This window comes from Vigna unguiculata, chromosome 7, assembly GCF_004118075.2.
Source record: "Vigna unguiculata cultivar IT97K-499-35 chromosome 7, ASM411807v1, whole genome shotgun sequence".
NCBI classification, from domain to species: Eukaryota; Viridiplantae; Streptophyta; class Magnoliopsida; order Fabales; family Fabaceae; genus Vigna; species Vigna unguiculata.
In genome coordinates this window covers 25,575,316-25,596,112 of record NC_040285.1, presented here as the reverse complement: position 1 = coordinate 25,596,112, position 20,797 = coordinate 25,575,316, and the positions used below count along the sequence as shown (strand labels likewise).

At 31.5% G+C, this 20,797-nt stretch overlaps 2 protein-coding genes across 7 annotated transcripts; both read right to left on the bottom strand.

Moving 5' to 3' along the window:
* Window positions 1-1,004: 1,004 nt before the first annotated feature.
* LOC114192775 (ATP-dependent DNA helicase Q-like SIM) lies at window positions 1,005-7,427 on the bottom strand. Of its 6 annotated transcripts, none has more exons than XM_028082587.1 (15): window positions 6,365-7,425; window positions 6,072-6,291; window positions 5,565-5,675; window positions 5,131-5,320; window positions 4,707-5,040; window positions 4,379-4,593; window positions 3,990-4,046; window positions 3,381-3,461; window positions 3,157-3,220; window positions 2,891-2,990; window positions 2,733-2,816; window positions 2,393-2,480; window positions 1,955-2,074; window positions 1,744-1,836; window positions 1,005-1,408 (listed from the first exon to the last, which is right to left on the bottom strand). In XM_028082587.1, the coding sequence occupies exons 1-15, from the start codon at window positions 6,882-6,884 to the stop codon at window positions 1,121-1,123; spliced, it is 2,565 nt and encodes an 854-aa protein (XP_027938388.1). In that variant the 5' UTR covers window positions 6,885-7,425; the 3' UTR covers window positions 1,005-1,120. The 6 variants fall into 6 exon arrangements, 4 of the variants coding, with proteins under 4 accessions (XP_027938388.1, XP_027938390.1, XP_027938391.1 ...); XM_028082589.1 differs by having other exon boundaries at window positions 1,006-1,408; window positions 1,955-2,071; window positions 6,365-7,424; XM_028082590.1 differs by having other exon boundaries at window positions 1,061-1,428; window positions 6,365-7,427.
* A 2,818-nt stretch (window positions 7,428-10,245) lies between these two features.
* On the bottom strand, window positions 10,246-14,214 carry LOC114190208 (formin-like protein 11). Its single transcript, XM_028079005.1, has 4 exons — window positions 12,202-14,214; window positions 11,915-12,105; window positions 11,370-11,605; window positions 10,246-11,132 (listed from the first exon to the last, which is right to left on the bottom strand). The coding sequence occupies exons 1-4, from the start codon at window positions 13,767-13,769 to the stop codon at window positions 10,392-10,394; spliced, it is 2,736 nt and encodes a 911-aa protein (XP_027934806.1). The 5' UTR covers window positions 13,770-14,214; the 3' UTR covers window positions 10,246-10,391.
* Window positions 14,215-20,797: the final 6,583 nt, after the last annotated feature.

Sequence of the window (20,797 nt, the reverse complement as noted above, 5' to 3'; positions counted from 1 at the left end):
CAACCTTTTCATTTCTTCCTTATATCCTTAGAAAGTTGAAGTACAGTAACGGGTGTTATTGGATTACGATTTCGAAAAATATGATTTCATATGTATTTAAATCATGATCCTCGTACACAATTTATTTTATTATTATTCTCTTTATTTATTTATATATATATATATATATATATATATATATATATATATATATATATATATATATATATATATTTTGGATTTGATATATATAAATATTCAAATTTTGGTCATTTTTTATAATTTTAAATGAGCTATTTAAATAAAAAATCACTAAAGTGAATTTTGCTGTTGGTAAAAAATATTAAGTGTTTATGTTCATATATTACTCGAACTAATGGAAGTTTAATACTTGATCGGAATGTATGCACACATATCATGATAAATCTATGATATACTAACACAAAAAGTTCTTATAATGTCTGTTATTTTTTACTTTTGACGTCTGCGAAAATACCGACATCATATTGGATGACATCAAAATTAACGTCTAAAAAAAAAAAGTTAACGTCGAAATATGGGTGATCGACGTCCCTTAACGTCAATTCGATCCCTATCCAATGTTCAACTCGAGTCACCTGAATGGAAAAAACTGTGAAAATTGACGTCTGTCATTGTACAAACAGATGTCAAAGGACATTGGACAGTGCCATAGCCGATGTCCTTTAATGTCTGTCAGTGCAAGAACAAACATCAATTCCCACACCTGAAAAACAAAGAAGTTATGAATATATATATATATATATATATATATATATATATATATATATATATATATATATATATACTCACATACTTTTCTGGTATTTTATTCGATATCGTAAATTTATTAGTTGAACTTTATCATGTATTTTTAACATTACTTTTTCACTACTATGTTTTTAAGTATTTATTTATCATTATCATTATTTATAATTTGATAAATTAATTAGCCCAATGTTTAAAATGGAAAAATTAATTAAAAAGCTCTGCTTATTATTAATTTTTAATTTCATTAAATTTCTTTAAATTTTTATAAAGTAAAAAAGAAAGGAAAAAATTCTAATTAGCCCAATGTTGTCCCAATCCCCTCCCAAACTAATGCATTAGTAGCTGATAAATATCACTTATGTTTTGAGAGTTTTGCTGTTAGTCTGCCACGAGAAGTCCTCAAATCATGTTGCACTTTTCCCTTTCGTTTCCTTTTCACTGACTTTCTATTCACTCCCATTCTTTGTAGGCGCTGGCGACGGATCTCAGGATCAGCCCAACCCTTTCCCCATTCTGAGAATGAGGAAAATGGTTTCTCAGTTAATTTTCTTGCAAGCAACATATCTGCTTCAGGGTAAACCCAGAAAGCTTCCTCATTCATGGACCTCACAAATTCCGGGAATTTTGCCTGAACATACCTCTGCAATTGTATGGTGGAAACTGTGAGATCAAATCACACAATTAAGCACATAACTGCATACTGCACATAATACAGCACCTACACAATAAGATAGTCACACTATGGTTTTGGTATTGAAGAGCAAATCAGTGGCACATCTCCATATGAATGCAGAATGCAGAGATATCTTTCTGGTGAGTCCTTAAATTTTAAAAACCTCCATAAAAAGAGCTTTCCATGAGTTATATTATGAATTTTTTTCTTCTAGGATCACCACTTAATTGTATACTTTTTTTTTTTTTATATATATTCAGCGGCAACAAAATTTATGAACAGAGTAAAGCAACTGAGTATACCTTGTCATCTCCTTCTCTGATGTATCCTTTAACTTCCAAAATTCGAGCAAGACCTCTCCACCATAGCATGTCAGTGATTGAAAACTTTTGAAACTGTATACGGACATTTCTCAAGTGAAAACAAGTCTGGTTTCATGGATTGGCAACAAAAGATAACACCCAATATATATCAAACAGTAAGAAATGAAATGACAATTATAACTAGGTTCACCTGCTGCCTTATTTTTCCAACCAACATCCTAAGATTTGGCCTCTCTCTTTGTCCTCTGTAATTGTACTCAAAATGTATATCATCATCATATGAGTAATCCTTGGAATCCCTACGCCACTGCTAAATTAATATCCATGTCACCTCCTTTTCTTCTATAAGGGAATAAAGAAAATACAACAAATTTGTTCTTCCACAAAACTCTACCTATATTAAAACTATAGATCCTGGAACTCCAAAAAACGAAGCAGTTGTTTAATCAAGTCATCATATTGAAACTTAAACCCAGAGAAATAGACTCATACACAACTTAGGAAGATGTACTCATGTTTTGAAAAATATGCTTTAAAAATTCGAGACAATTTTGATATAAATTCAAAAGTAAGATGGAATTGATAGCGTAGTTGGTAATTGGAATAAGAATGAAGCTATTCAACATACATTATGGGAACCTATAGTTTGCAGCAAAATACAGGCTTCCTCTTTTAGATTCTGCTTTTTAGGTGGACCATCAATGCACACATCACATCTGCGGGAAAGGAGGTATATGATGAAGGCGATAATATGAAGGGTAACATGCATTAATAACTGATTCAAACATTCTAACTTGCTACAGGTAAATATGGAGACGGGTTAATACCTTGACTACAGAAAGAAGTAAATATGCTGATTCAATTATCAAGATAACTCCATACCATCTATTCTGTTCTAGAATATTTTTTCAGTTCAAGCATGCTGAAACATAATAAAACAGTAAGCATTGAGACCAAACATAACATACAAGTGACATTTCTGATGACTGAAATCCTCTCCAAAGTATTCGACGAGTATCTTTGCTCGACAGCAGGAAGTATTCATTCCATATCTGTAAATATACATTAAGGTTCTGTACTAAATAATAACAATGAAAAAGGCAAAGATGTATTTATCAAAGCAAACCTGAAACAATCAGATAACATAATATATGCTTGTTTTTTCTGATCTTCACTTCTTCGACTAGGCAAAAGTGATGGCTTGCTTGCTAGGTTTGCATACAGAACTGGTTGTTGGCCAAATGTTAGTATTGGAAAAAGGAAAATAAATTATAAGTAACATACCACTTAATTAAACCGAGGGAGTGGTATAAGTTTAAAATGTAAAGAAGAGAGAGAGAAAAAAACAAACATTATAAGGTAAAAATTATATTCTAGTCTAATTTGACATACTGCAATCTGATAATTTCCCATCTCGACCAGCCCGACCAGCTTCTTGGTAGTATGCTTCTAAACTCTGATAAAAATACACATTCACGGTTTTAATTATTTGAGATTTCTAAAAAAAAAAGACAATTCAGCTAGTGAAAGCATGAACATGGGAGTGCAAAAGAAATACAGATAGAATTCAATTCTATAATTAACTATGGCTGGAAAAGTGTATATGAATAACAAACCTGTGGCCAACCATAGTGGATGATTCTTCTGACATTTGGTTTGTCAATACCCATTCCAAAAGCTATTGTAGCAACAATAACCTGAATGATAAAACACAGACGTTTACATGTTGTTTGGTCAAACTTTTTAAGGTTCCAGGGTGAAGGAAATAATAAACTATGTAGTAAATTCACAAACAGCATAGGAATGAACAAGGGTAAAAACAAATCAGATCCGTGTCATGCTTTCAAGAAATTTAATTCTTCAGTTTTTGGGGGGCTTGATTTTACAAGAACTTGAGAAGAAGCAACAATTACAAAGAAATGCCCAACTCAGATGTTTGCCAGGTAGGGCAGGGTTTCAAATACCCAAAGCTGCAAAAAAGATTGTAAAATCATGCCTAAGCAAACATAAGGGGAAGGGGGAAGAAGAGATCCAAACTGGTAAGAACTTAGATTAAAAATGCCATCAAAATCAGACAAACATTCATTAATAAAAGCTATGTGAACAGCACACCACAAATATAAGATGGAATAATGATACATCATAACTGATAATTGGGTATCTCAATTAAAATAACACGTTTTGGTCCCTCTTTAAAGCCCCTAGTTCAGGCTCCAGATACATACCTCTAAACTATTTTCGTGAAACTCTTTATGAACCTTTCTTAGATGCAATTTGGGAAGCTGGAAAAAGAGATTGAGCACATAAATTAGTTGAAAACCTAATAAAAAACATAAATCAAATGGCGAGAGGTGAATGCGCAGCAAACATTTATTGGATAATAATACAGGCTAACTATTAAGTTTGGTTCCATGAAACCCACAGTAAGCATGCAAGAAGACTTCAAAAGTAAACCAGAAGGAAAATGTCAAAAGAAAAACCAAAGTTATACTGCCTAGTACTTCATGATGTCTTAGAATTTAAGATTCTCTTGTCAACTGACGTGATCAACCTGATAAATTTTAATTCACTAGCATCTAATCAAACAAGATTGAATATAATATATAACCCATACCCCTGCATTATAAGCAGCTGCCTTCACACCAAGCTTGCATAGGTACTTCGCAATTCTTAGAGTTTCTTTTCTGGTAGGTACATATATAATTGTTGGTCCTTGTTCCAAAGGCTCGTTAAGAATTTTTACTCTTCCTTCTGGTTTCTTAGGTGTGTCAGTGTTCTTGGATAATTCCAATTCCTTGTGAGGTAGCACACAGAAGTCATCACGGGTAACTGCATTTACAAAATATGGCAATACATCATTTGATCCAATATTGCTTTTAGTTTATTAACTACATTATTTTGGGATGAAATCAGAGACCCAAAAATAGCAGAAACACTAGTACCATCTAAGTTATCCACACTTTGAAAGGCATCGATATCATTTTCCAGGAATTCAATTGACAGTTCTTTTCCAGTTAAAAAGCCATCAGAGTTTCCTGAGTGCATTATATTAATATCTCTAAAAGCATAATCATCTTGGTTGTCGTCCATGTCATCAGGTGAAACACTGTCTGTATCAGAGATACTACTAGCATCGGAGCTATTAGAAAACTGATCTGAATCATCTGAGATGAAAACCTTTTCATTTTCATCAATATTTTTCTTTCTACCATATACATGAATCAATTCATGAAAATCTTTTGCATAAGAAGCCTGTGATACTCGACTATGTTTTACCTGTAAGATACAACAGTGAATCTTTATTGTAACAAGAGATGATATATTCAGAGAAGAATATACAAGTTATATATTAATGAACAAACTTACCATGAATCGTAAGTTAGGTCTAAAAAATGATGTAAGACAAACTTTCGTTTCTTTTGACATGTGCAATGATTTTAAAATGTCTTCTCGTACTCTTTTTGTAGCTGTAGCTGTTAAGGCCATCAGAGGTATATCAAATTTTAGGGATTTTAGCTTGCTTGTACTAAAATTTTCTCTCAGCACAGACAGTCGCCTGAAACAAGAGCAAACATTTTAAAAACAGGTAATACTTATTAAAGTGGACTAAAGACATTCAAGAAATTGTGACATGAGCACCAAACAAAGAACAAAAGAAATATGCACGATAATCAATCAAGATCTTAAATGCAAACCATAAGTTGCATTTAAGATCCTTCAAGACATTCTAATTACACTAATTAATCCAGTTCATCTCCAATAACCATAAAATATAAGGTAATATAGGGGATAAAACGAACCTGTAATCTGGACGAAAATCATGACCCCATTTCGAAACACAGTGTACCTCGTCAATTGCAAATAAAGCAATACCACGACTTTCTGCAAGCTTCTGCAGTGGTTGAATCAATCTACATGGGTTTGCAACGTAGTAACAAAACATTAAAAGATTAAAAGAAACTAAAAAGAATACGGCCTTTTTCGGATAAATTTATCCATAACACTTACATGAGAATGAAATAAGAAGGCAAAAAGAATGCATTGAACTTCTCCACATACTAATATCAACTACCACATCTTAACTTCTGGAGAAGTTAAATGGAAAGAGTTTACATAAAAGTTAAGTGCAAGAGTTGAGTATAGCTTATGTAAGAAGGTTAATTCAATTTCCGGCATTTTCATTTCCTGTAAATGTCTACGAAAAAGTTTATTCAAACATAACCTACGTCTTCTAGGACACAATAAGTTTCAACATCAACTTTTAGTCCTTGAAACTAAGGACAATCTGAAAAAGGCCCCAACCATACCTTAGAACAGTCTCTGGGCAAATATACACTATACTATACAATCCTCTCATCGCTTTCTGTTCAACGGTATTATCTGGTTGCCCGGAGCCAAGAAAGCACGCACTGATCCCATGTCTAGTTAGCTTTAAACACTGGTCATGCATGAGGCTTATCAAGGGCGAAATCACAACCACCACTTTCCCAGACAACAATGCAGGAATCTGAAAGCACAGAGATTTCCCTGTTCCAAAAAACATAATTATGAATAAATGCACAAAGCTACTCTACACTGCAGAGTAAGGCACAAACATTACCGGATCCTGTTGCAGCAAGGACAAGACAGTCTTTATGAGCAACCCAAGCAGAGAGGGCTTCCTTCTGAAAACTCTTCAAGGATGAAAAACCAAAATGCTTTTTCATCAGATTCCTAATCTTCTGCTCCCAATCAGATTCAGCATCCAAATCTTGCGCTTCCAAAGGCTCTAAAAGCACAACGGGATTGGGATTAATTCCCAATTGAGGGAGTTCCTTTTTGTGTTCTTTGACATCGTCATTGGAATGGAAATGGTCGTATATATTGGATTGTCGAACCAAAGACGTGCGCAAAGGTCGTTTTTTGAGAGCATTCCCATTGCGGGCATGCGAATTGGAGGTGTGGGTAGTGGATGCTTCTTCAGTAGTAGAATTGAGAATGTGTTCCACAGCGCTGGGAATAGATGGACCTACTACTTTAATGGCTTCCACTATGCTCGAATACTCGAAACCCATTTCAATCATTTCTGCAATCACTTTGTCCCAACATGTGTTGTTCCCATCCATCGCATTCCTTCCCATAAATTACAACAAGAAAGACAGAACTCCTTTTGTCGTGGTTGGGAACAAAATTCAAAGGGCAGAGAAGAATGCGCGTACCTGAGATGAAAGTGGTGCTGCACTCAATCCCGCCAATTTTTCTTGAGGAAGGTAAATGTTACGATGGAGATTTAATTAATGATTCCCAATTTCGCAATTCAAAAACACACATCATACTTACAAAGGTCCAATTTTTACACCTTTGAATCAAAGAACTACAACCTTGTAACAACAGTGACCAACCCAGGGATAACTATTGTAGGTCAATCATCCAACAACTCACGTGCACCAGAAAATCACAAACTTTCACTACAATCATAAACTCCAACACCATGGCCACACATGCACCTAATGGGTATTTGATAAACAAATATTTAGGGCACTCTTCCCTTAAGGCATGCCCACATTGATGTTTTTACATTCCCCCATTCAATACAATATTTTCTCTCTATTGGAGTGTTTTTCACTTTACAAAATTTTCCCGCAGGATCCTTTTCTTCAAACTTCTCAATATGTTTTTTTTCCTTTCCATGGGAACTCTTTCCTCTTAAATATTTGATAGTAACTTATACACCAAAGGTTGGTCTAATTGCAATCAATCTATTATTCTATATACTGAATTTTTTTTTATGGGGAATAACACTTATCTCTTCTCTTCTCAGGTGAGAATATGTTGAATGATTTTTTTTTTCTAGTTTTAAAATAAATATTAATTCTTTTATGTTTTTAATAAAAAACTTACATCTTTTTAAATTTCTAAATAAATATTTATCCCTTTTGGTATTTTTAATCAACAACATTAATTTTCTCAATATTTTAATAAAACATAGTATTGACTAAAATTCAAATAAAAATCATATATTAATAAATTACATTTTAAAATATAAAAATAAGAAGTATTCTATAAACACAAATAAGAAAAAATAATGTAATAATAAAACAAATTTGTAAATGTCACTTTATTAAAAAAAAATAAAAATTAATATGACTTATTAAAAAAATGAGAAATGTATATATTTATTTAAATAATTTAGAAGATATATGTATTATTTTATTAACATTAAATTATGTTTTTAGTCTACATTTTCTTAGTAAAATATCCATTTAGTCATTTTATTTTTATTTATATCAATTTGATCTATATTTTGGAGAATTTAATACAATCAAAGACCTACCTTTTCGTTAGTGTATCAGTAACAATGTTAAAGATGTGTCACATGTCAGTTCTTGAACTTTTTATTTTTTTTATTTTTTTTAAATTAAAAGTTTGTCACGTTTCAAGCTAATATCATGCCATGTAACAATGTCACATATCATTGTTACGTCATGTGTCATTTTTCTCATCTCAATTTGGTTCCTGTATTTTTATTTTGTGTCAATTTAATTCAAAACTTTGAAAAATTGTGCAATTTTGTTCTTCTCAAAACTGAAACAAAAAATAATTTTTATATAAATGTTATACCAATAATTGTATTAAATTTGATATTTTGATTCAAATTGATATTTTTATTATATATTTTTAACAAAATTAAGTTTATTTTTATTTGAATTGAACATTCAACTTTATTTAAAATTGTTTTCAATTATATAAACCAGTTAAAATTATTTTAAAATTTTATATTTAAATTTATATAATTGTTATTTTTACATCAACTTAAATATTTATATTGAAATGATTGAACTTTACACATTTTTAAAATATACAATTATTTGAAATATAAATTCAAATTAAAAAACAATATTAAAGTATGATTTAATAAAATATCAATATAATTATTTCATTTTTTTTTCTATAAGCATTGTTTTCTATTAACAATTTTAAAACAATTTTAAATAAATTTTAATGTAAACTATAAATTAAATAAACTTAATCTTGTTAAAAATATTTACTAGAAATATCAATTTTGATAAAAATATTCGTGTACCATAAAAATTAAATTTGATTTTAATTGCAGAGTGACAAAATTACTCAATTTTTACAAAAAATGGAACTAAATTGAAACAAAAATAGAAATAAAGGGATCAAATTGAGAATGAGAAAATAACATTTGACATAATAGTAATGCATGACATTGCATTTGAATCATCACATTGTCACTTTGTCACTGTCACATGACACGTCAACTTGACATATTGCAAATTTTTAATTTTTTTAAAAAATAAATAAATAATTTAAAAAAAAAATCACGCACTGACACGTGAAACTTCTTTAACATTGTTACTACACCACTAATGAAAAATACTTAGATTGCATCAAATTTCTCAGGTAGGAACCAAATTGAGATAAATAAAAATAAAGGGATAAAATCGATATTTTGCTACGAAAATGGAGACAAAAAACATAATTTAACCTTTTATTAAAAACATAAGATAATTACAAATATTTATTTCAGAAGTAAAAGAGATTAAACATAATTTAGAATAACAAGAGAGAGAAAATACAGTTTAAAGCATTTAATAAATTATGCTTATTTTCTGTGGTGTTTGATTGAACATCCTCTTAAGAAGCATATATTTGGTCATTTTTTGGTTTTTGTTCTCACTGATTGGTCCCAACTTTTGTGGAACTTGTTTGTTTCAATAAGAATGATTTTAGCACAATTATTCTTTATGAACAAGAACCATTCTCTCCCAAGCAAGTGGATTTATTAGCAAATCATTTTACATACCGAATCCGACACCAGAGATTTAGTGTACCCCTTTAATGCATTTATCGTTACTTTTTGCTATCATTTCATATTTCCTTTCCAATATGCACTAGAATACAACATAATGAATTCAAACACAACATGCATACTCATTACAACCCTAACAATACAAAATTTAATCAAACATATTGCTAAGTACATGGTGAAGGACCCACAATTTTTGAAAAATCAGAAAGGGAAATGCAGTGGATTGAGAAAGGGTATAGGAGAAATTATTATATACTCATCTTTGTTTTCGTTTAAAAAAATTGAATAATACTCATGTCTATTAAATAAGTTATTCTCAGTTAAATTCAGAACGAATTTGGATTGTAACCAGAAGGTTCAAGATCTGTGTCGTGCCTGCAAAGAAGTTTGGTTGAGACTAAAAGGTCAACAATATACATTTAAATGTGTATGTTTGTTCTACTATTACATAATTGATTCAAAGAAATGCATGTAAAAGAATATTCAAACATCATCGTAAAAAGCAAACTCATCGTTCTTGTTCATTTGTTTAATTTGTTAATGTCTTCCCTTGATAAAAGAGCATACATCATGATCATGATTCATAGTGTTGAAAATAAAACACGTTGGGACAACACTTTATTATAAATTTAGTTCTCTGTTCATTTCTTAAGAACAGACGAAAAGTGTTAATCAATCGAAGTTTCATATGATTAGGAAAGTCAGTGAATACAAATTCCAAATACTCCAAAACTGCATAAAAACAAAAATAAAGTTACACTCTGTTTAAAATTTTCATTTCCTATGAACACACGAGACAGTGTTTAATTCTAATCTATGATCTATCTAAAGGGAGCATAGCAAGAGGATTTGGACTACGTGGAGCTTTAGACTTTCTAAGTTCTTTACACACATTATCTAACATCCCCAGAAAATCTCTCACAATCACAAATATCCTCAAAGGATTTGCATCTTCTTTGCTCACATCCCCATGAAAATATTCCGTGATTTCTTTCACACGTACCAATACTTTATTTTCATCTCCTCGTAACTCTTTCAAGTTTGCATCAGCATAGTTCAGAAATGACTTCATACACTGCACAAAGTTCATGCTTCTCTCATCTTTATGCAGTTCCTTTTCCACTAGATGTTGCAGCTTTTTCATACCTTCTGATAGATTCGACACAGAACTTGCAAGAACATCCAAATCTATTGTAGCAGTTTTCTTCACGTTGTATAACTCAGTGCTGAGACCAGAAACAAGTTCTAGTCCCATTCTTTTGTAATCTTCTTCCTTCTCTTCCTCCGTTCTGTTCTTACTTCTCTGGCTGATTTTTCCCATAATGCTATCTGAAACTCTTACTCCTTCCGAACGAACAATCTCCTGAACAACAAAATGGAGCAACGTGGTTTTTCCATCAGTTCCCTTAACATCTGCAAGCTTGAGAAGAGCATCTAGTTTAAATGCTCTAGCACCTCCTCTGATTGTTCCAACGTTCATACGGTTACCCGTTTTGAGCACTGCTTCTAGTAGCTTCAAGAACAACCTGCTTGATCGAAGTTCCTTGCATGCTTCCTATAAAAATGGGAAAATGAAAGAATTCATAAAGCTTTCGCTTGCTTTCAAAGGGATGAAAAAACTTCAGTTAACAAAACCAACAAACAATGCTGTCAGATCAAAGTTAGCGTTTTATGTTAACATTTAATGCAACCTTTATTTGGTGCACCTACTCAAAATTCTAATTTTGTTCGAAAATAAGTACTAGAAAAATGTACAGATCGAAATGTAAGTTTTGTCTTTGATGGGTGGTACCTCAAGCATTGAAAATGAGTTCCTGAGGTGAACTACTTCATCGTCAAATGTCTCTCTGAAAAGCATACCTTCTACTCTTTGAAAGGCATAAGGCACATCAAGCATTGCTCTCACGAACCTTTCGGCGGACCCCAATTCATTGATGTCACCTTTATAATTGAAGAGCTTGGATTCTTCTTCCTTGGTGGGTACCATCTTCACTAGTGCCTCTAGTTGGGGTAAAGACAACCCCTTCCCTGATTTTCAAGAAAACAATAAGACCTTCGACAATATTAATATCACCATCAATTTTCTCCAGCATATGGAATAAATGCACATGAATACTCTGATGTTATGAAAATAAAAGTCGGTGTGAGAATTTACTAACAAAATTGATCATTGTTAACGTTGTCACTTGAGTAAGAGATGCTTTATATTAATATTTCCACCATAAGTATACTTACGGTAACATGCGCTTTGGAGTTAGGAACATTTTTAAACAACGATTTTTTCACCTTTTTCACTTTTTCTTCGGCATATTTCATAATTGAGAAGTTATACTTTACCTTGCATTAAGGCCTCGCAGACATGCTCAGCTGTCGCATTCAGAGCTTTTGAGAGTATAGTTATGTTCTGCAGGCGTTTTGGCTCAAGTACGTGCTTGCCTGGGGATGGGGTTTTACTCTTTGTTTCGTCGTTCTTAATTGAATTTTGCAAGTTGTAACCAAAAAGAGACTCGATCATTTCCTCATCCAACCTGAATCAAAATCCATAATGTGCTTAAACTTTAAAAACAAATGAAAATAAAAAACATTGATGCTGGGCTATGTATGAGTGATTAAGTTGGACTTACTCGAATGAGCTTGATCGCAGTTTATCCCAAACCATTGTGCGATTTGGTGCGGCTCTTACTTTGTCCCAGTGAAGTGGTTTTAGTTTTGGCAATGGTGCACCATCTTTACCAAGTGGGGTAAATTGTGGGAGTTGAGATGGTGGAGGAGGTGGGGTTTTGGTATTGTAACTATTGCCTTTGAGAAATGGAGGTGGGCATGGTGGTGGGGGGATGTTGGTAGGAGAATGTGTAGGGTAAGGTTCAGGTGTGGAAGGTAACTCCTTTTCTGGACTTTGATTTGAACCAGAAAAAGTGTCTGAATTTACCGGAGATGATAGATTATTAGATGTTAAAGAAAGTGGGGAATGGGAGGAGACTCTGGAGGAAGAAGTGAGAGAATGCAAAGAAAACAATGGCATTTGCAATGGTGGAGGAGGAGGAGGTGGTGGTGGAGGTGGAGGAGGAGGTGAAGTAAATGTTTTTGAACATTGGTGAGTGGTCTCAATCTCTTGCTTCTCATGTTTTGTACCACTTGATGGTTGGTGAGATTGTGTATTTGGGATTGAGTTGTGTGGTGGAGAGCTAAGAAATTGGTTCAGTAATGAAGTTGAATTTTGACGTGACAGAGAGTTTGTGTCACTAAGATTAGAAGCTGAAGCATTGGAAAGTCTATTATTGGAATGAGAATCAACAAAGGAATGAAAACTTTCATCGTCTGAAGAATGAGAATCTTCAGGGATAATCTTATCCCCATCAGATTCAGCTTCACCTTTTTCTGAGTCTGCATCTTCATGAACAGATGCAATTTCCTTGGTGGAAGAACCGCTAACATTACCATACTCTACACCATCCTTGCAAGTCTTTTTCAAGGTGCAACCGTGTTCCTCAACATCCTCGCCTAAAGCATTAAGATAAAACAGATCTAGTCCAGAGTCTAAACTCACCTTGCTTGATGAACTCTGATAGGTACCTCCACTTCCCTTGCTCTTGCTACACAGTGGCATTGTCCTTTTGGGTTTCTTTTTGTGACTCCAGAATTTCCTCCACAGCAAGAATAATCCACAAGCACCAATCAATGTAGCAACACCAGCAGATACAAGAACAGCTATTAGTATTCTTTTGGCCCTGCCTCTATCTTCATGATGAGTTTGGTGAAGCGGTGGATTCTTGCGATGCCGTGGATGATGAAAATGAGAGTGCACGTGTGGCAGTGGAGAAGGGGAAGGAGAAGGAGAAGGAGAAGGGGTTGAAGCCTGAGCTTCTTCAATGAGTGGTGATGGAGAAGGTGAGGGAGAGAGAAACCCGAAATCACCATTGGAAGGTACTTTGGTGTGAAAACTCTTTAGTCCAAGCAAGGATCTAAACTTGTCCACTATGAAAGCTTGCTTCTTTTCATTCTCATCAAGTCCTGAGATTTTCTTAATCTGCTTTTCATCATTCCCTTCAATGAAAGGTAGGCCATGAAGTTGGAAGCTTCCAACTGCATTGAACAGAGAATCCGCCACAGTAAAAATGTGTGATGACAGAAGCAGCAAAAGGGTGATGATGAAGATCATAGAAAAATGGTCAGAAGCAGAAGCAGAAGCCATTTGTTTTCCTTCTCCCAGCTAAAAGTCATGAAGACATGAATGCATCTTTCCTCTTATAAAAGTTGTTTGCTTCCATTTTATTGCATCATTTTGTGAAGAATTGTGATTTGGGTGATGGTGGTGGTGGTGGTGATGTGTGAGGGAAGATCTGGAACAGTGTCTTTAATGCTACTCCAAGGAACCCCTGAACCTGGCAGTTGTGGTTGTACTGGTCCTTCTTTACTTCCCTGTTCCTACACTCTTATCTCTTCTCCCCATAATCAATTCTACCCTACAAACACAACTGTTAATGCATTGCATACATATACACAACACAGCCAAAGTCTTTTCCTTCCTTCCACTTTGACTTAATTCTTTTGTCTTGTATGCCTTTTTAAGCTGTTTTGTCAGAAAACAAAAGTTATTGGTCTTTTCTCCCGCTCATGCTGATTAAAACATCCAAATATCCACACCCTTTTAGTGTTAAGTTGAGGATTCAAACCCATGTTCTCTTCAGAATTTCAAGTTTGGATAAAACTTTTTAGCACCTAAAAGTCACCTAATCAACACCATGTAAAAGTAGATGGTAGGTCCTGTTTTGTTGGCCCTGCCTAACGCTATGAGACGATTCTATAAGATTTCTCCAACCCATTATTGTTTATTATAAACAAAGAACAGGGTGCCGTAAGGTGGGGACAAATCAAATTTCACTCTATAGTTTAAGTCTGCAAAGTTAATGGCACATAGACTTATAATAGTGACTGAAGTTTTATGTGAGGCTTATTAGTACAGTATAATAAATATAAACGTTTAGATTCACCAAATTAAATATGCTAATTATGCTGACAAACTTTTTCCCATCTTATCACGTGAAGACATGTATGAAGTGGTAAAAGTAGTGTGTTGATTGTTTAATAATGAGATGTTACAGAAAGTGCTGGTTTTCTTCCCACATGATATTGTACTGATTATTCAGTCTCAAGTGTGTTGTTTTAACGCAAGTTACTTATGGCTCCAGTTGCTATTGACATTTTGTGAACAAATGTTAGAATAATATATGGAAAAAAAAGAAGGTTTGTGGGGTGATATTAAGAAGCAGACATGTACACGTCTGAATGTCTGATTTAACCTCAAAGAATGGTGTGGTCTTGACAGCTACTTGCAAAACCTGTTATGTGTCGCCTTCCCATCGTTTTTTTTGGCTGACTTGCTGTACCATTTCATCCAGGTAAATCAGATGTACCTGCCTCTATCCCTAATTTCACTTCATTCGTATTTTAAATATATATAATATATTTCACAAAAAAAGGAAAATTTAAGATAGCTTTTATTCTTCTTTATTCTAAAATATACATAATCTTTTTTATTACACTTCATTAGATTCATACTCTTTCTTGTTTTTTAAAAGAATAATGATATTTTAATCTACTTTTAATTTATCACTTTAATTATTCTTAGATCATCATATTATACCACTAAAAAAAATAAAATTAGATAATTGAAAGGTGACTGAAGTGGTGGATTAAAAGTGAGTCAAAAAAAATTAGTCAAAATATCATTATCCTTTTCAAAAATATTTGGAACTAAAGTCTATGTCATGGGTAGAGCTATCAAAATAGGTCAGAATTTGTGGGTTAACCCGGCCCACCACAAGTTGGAGTCAAGTTGGGTTGAATTTTTTTACAAATTTTAATACGGATTAATTTATAACCCGACTCACCAAAAACTCAGCTCACCCAGGTTGAACTCGTAGTGAGTTAGGTTGACTCACCAACCCACCTTCAAATAAAAGGTCACACAATTTTTTTGTATTTGGGTTGGGTTGGGTTGGTCGTTTTTTTTAGCCAACATATTAGATTGCAAATGCAAACATAGTATTTTTTTATGCATACATGAGTATAGGTTGTTTTCATGGAAGTCAATGAGGTTTTGTTATAAATTTTATTTCTAACTAATGTGGGTTATACATATTATTTATAACATTTATATTAGTTATTTACGTCTAGTTGGACTCGATAAAAGTGATATAATTTTAATGGATTTTTAGAATACTAATGGTAAAAATTGATATGGAGGGGAAACCATATTTGGTTCGTTAGGGATTAATGGGAATCCTACATGTTTAAGATTAGGAGGATGGTCATGGTCCCCAAGATGTCAAATTAGAAACACAGTCTCTTTGTCTTCTCATCAGTAGATGAATATCCAGTCCTATTGAGGAATATGGTGATTTGGCTGAGGAAGATCATTGCACCAAAAGACTATTCCGCTACAATCTTCGATCAATACCAAGATGGAAACATGTATATTTTAGAACACAAAAGACATTGATAATATGATGCAATGCTTGTTTGTCTTCTATTGATAACAAACAAGATATTGATACACGTTTACATCCGAAGGATGGTCATGGTCGCTATGATGCCAAATTAGAAACATAGCCTCTCTGTCTTTCCATCAACAGAGGGATATCAAGTTTTATTGAGGAATATGGTGATTTGATTGAGAAAGATCATTGTACCAAAAGACTATTCTGCTGCAATCTTTAGCCAATACCAAGATAGAATCATGTATATTTTAAAAATAAGACTTTAAGTGTTTTGGTTCATTGGACAAAACTAATCTCTCTCACAACTCAATATCTCATAGATAAGTTTTTATAAAATGAGTCAAATCTTGTTGTACAAGTTTCTCCCAATGATTACAAAATTGAATTTCAGTTTTATATTTTAAATAATTTTAAAAAATGAAATTGAGAGTAGAAGTTTGTTTCACTTCGAAGAACATTCAAAAGGTCGAATTATCAACTTAAATCGTAAATAAGTATAATCTAAAATTTAAAAGTAAGAATGATTTTATTAAAATATTTTTTAAAATAATTTTATTTCAGAAAAGAAAATATAAAATAGTAAAATTACTTACCTACATGATAATGTAGTTCATTGTCTGTCATTCTTGTTTATGCTCTACTTTTAAGATTTTAAAGTAACCAATAATTGTAATGCTTTTTCATTTTAACAAAAAAGTCATCAAATTTCTTCTTCTTTTTTTTCGATTTTACATTACAATTAACCTATACATAGGTTAATTGATTATAATTTAAATTAAAAGTAATAATATAATCGACATTTGAATAGTAAATCTATCTTAAATTTTGACCATTATAATTAAACACATAAAAAATATTAAAAAATTCAACAGCTAAATTAAATATAAAAATAATCACTTTCGTTTACTTCCCTTTTGAGTAAAACTAAATTTTGAGAGCATTCAAATCCTATTTTTAAACATTTCTGTATGTAAGAAATTAAAAGAACTTATTGAATCCCGTTTGCACCATCAGCCTCCACTGTACATTATAGCAGATAACAACATCTTTGTTGTGATTATCACCAACTAAATACTAAATAGTATGTTTGACCTATTAAATTATTGTTCTTTGCAATATGTATTAAAATAGTGAAAATTAACCATATTATGCTTAACACTTAGTAAACTAATTTATTAAGATTTTTAAGTCATGTATTATAATTTGATTACAGATTTTTTTATCTTTTTTATAGGAATTTTTATCAAGGAGAAGTTATATATGTAACACGAGTTTAACTCATAAGAAACTGACATCATTTCTTATATGATGTTTAACTTTATCATTATTATTTAATGTGATGCTTAAATTTACACTTGCATTATTTTCAAAAATATTTTTTCAAAAGTGAATCTCTTTCATATGATATATTTTCTTTCAAGTGTTGGTGATTAAGACGAATCAATAGGTATAAAAATTTTAACATATCTCTTTATATCAAAGAATCGAACATGAAATTTAATAAAAATCAGATAACAATTGACATGTAAACATGATAACAGGTGATATGATAAATTTAAGTCTCGACTAACATCAACTCTTATGACTGTTACCATACAAAGATAGTAAAATTTACATCTAACTATTAATGACTTAATAAGACTAAGATGTCACATTTATATATTATAATTCGGTGTTGTTATTTTTGGCATGAGATATGTAACAGTATGGAGCATCTCAAAAATCATGTTATTGAAGGTTTTAGATGCAAAGGAATCAAACTTATTGCTTTTGAAATATGTTTTGAAAATAGTTACGATCAGAACAGTGTAACTTTAGATGTGAATTATTGAGAATAAAAGGTAGATGAAGTTGAAGAGTGAAAAAACAGTGAATATATTTATACAAATTAATGTAACAGATGGCAGAAAGAGGAATAAGGGCCCATAATGTGGTGAAGGTTCAAATGATACATAATTGATGGGAAGGAATAAAGAATATCGCATATGCATTGCCACAGACATCAAACAAGAAGACGAAACAAATGAGCAAAACAAAGGAAATGGAAACAGAATCCAATGCAACATTTTGTCAGAAATCAAATTAGAAATTAGTAAACTGTTTCTGTTTTACTATGTCTTCTTCATCCATTTATTATTATTATTATTTAGCCTCCACTATCTATTTTTTAGTTATCCACCACAGTTTTTTTTTTCTGAAATGAACCATAATAAAGTAATGGTAAGTGGATGGAACCATTAAGAAATTTCAACTATGAAATCACCTTATATTAAGTTTTATATTTTATTTAATATATAGTATTCATTATGATAACAAATTTAAATTTAATTATTTTTTTTTTTAATATTCACCCATTAATCAAATAGTCCGATAATAGACCCATTAACATTTTCACAATTTATTGGACCGCGTTTTTATTGACACTTCTGTCAATTGGGCTCTGACTTAATAACTCTATAGGGACTCGCAAATAGATACGAAACACAATGGGCCTTAAGATAGCCAATATGAAATTATATACATTAGAGTGTTGAGCATTTCTTCTTGCACCCCTTTTTTCTTCTTGCATTCCCATAAAATATTTCATCTTTATCTTACCTTGAATAAAAATATATTAAAAATCTTAAGTTTCTTACCTCTTTATTCAGACGGTGTTCCTCTCCACCTTCACAATCTCCATCATCTTCTTCACCCATCACCGTCTTCACGAATTGGTCGATTTAGAATGCAATCCTATAAGAATGTATATCGAATTATCGATATCTGGTACATAATTTTACATTTCAAATTAATTCAATATGTAAATTTACATATTTGATTGGATAATTCGATATAGATTCTCATAACTGATAATACATACCAGATTAACCAATTTAGACGTACAATTTCTTTTATTTTTTTATTCATGACTAAAGTTAGACGTGCAATTTCTTTTATTTTTTTATTCATGACTAAAGTTATTTATAATTGTCGAGATAAAATAACAATTTTAATGAAAAAAATTATCAACAATACTGTTCTAAAGTTATCTGTATATACTAGCAATTACAAGTAATTACAAATATGAAAATAATAATGTGCGTCGGTTTCTATTTCTTAGACTGCATTCTATAGTTGTGTGCATCACTTACATCTATTTATACGCCTTCGGAAAAAAAAGTTATACATGAATGTCTTTTTAAGAAAATATAAACCATTATTTTAAAAATTAGTCATTTTAAAAAGAAGTGTTTGTAAGTTCAGAACTCATATATGATTTGTTGACATATATTAACTTATTTTTAGAATATCTAATTTAGTAGCTTATTCTTTTATGCATTTAAAAATGAAGGTACAAATCTTTTATATGTTTATTCTAATTTTGTATTCAATGTAATATTTTGAAAGGGAAGAGAACATAATTGACATATTTAAGATTTCTATTTTCTCAACATTGGTAACCTTTTATTACAAGCGAAAAATATTTTCTTTAAGATATATTTTAACAGTGTTAGATGTTTTATATTATTACGTAATTCTAAATTGTTATATTTATTGAATTTTATAATAACTAACTTAAATGTCATGTTAATAGTAGCTTTCAATTGGTTAACAGTATAAAACGTTTGGACTAACCAGTGCTACATCTAAATTTCAATGTGCAACAATAACTTAATTTGAATTTTATTTTTCTTCCATCCAAATAAGTATGCGTGGCAAAATAATCAGTCCCATCTATTTAACCCAATTTATTCTTAATATGGTAAAAAAGATTAGATCGAGTTAACTTGTCACAAGAAAGGGACTAGAAAATGTAATCCCTATTGTAACAGGATGAGAGGAGGCAAGAGGTTGACCACTTTTTTTTTTATATCTTTTTATCAAATATTCAATTTTAAAATTTATTTGTATATATACTTAGAAATAAATATTTAAAATATATTTAATTATATAAATATTTTCTAAGTTTTGAATTAATTAATTAATTAATATTTTTAATTTAATAAATTAAATTAATTATTACATTTACATGATAAATTATTCTATTTAGAACTTAATTTGTAAGTATTAATGATTTAAATTATAATAGTATTGTATATTTATATTTTTACAAAAATATAATATAAAAAATTTGATATTTTAAATTAATTTTATGTTAATTTTTAATTAAAAATAAATAAAACAAGTCAGCAAAATAAGGACAGATTGACCCGTCAATTTAAGGGACTAGCGTACCAAAACGGACTAACAGGTTAAAAATTACAACCTAACCTAATCCCTTTTTTGGAGCTGAATGAAGGACTAGTCCAAGGACCACAACCCTAATAACTGGCCCATACAAAAAACTATAAATAGAGGATCAAGGTAAGTTGATAAGGACTTTTAACTCGCATTTATTACATCATTTATTGCTACATCCCGATTAGACTTAAACTGACTTCAACATCGGAGTCTTTTAGATAGGTACCCGATCGTCCGATCAACCGAGCAGAAGAAGAGAAAAGGGATTGAACAGGAGAAAGAACCAAATAGCTAGAGAAGGAGAACATCAAACAAGAAGACTTAAAAACCATTTAAATGTTGGGGATAAATGCTTGGCCCCTATACTCGAAAGATGAGTTATTATTCCAAATGTTTTTTTTCTTCTAAGAATGATGATAGAGAGAACGGAGATAATCTACCGATTGTAGTTTTATTTTTGTCTCACTTTATTAAAATAGTTATACGTATGTGTAAGAGT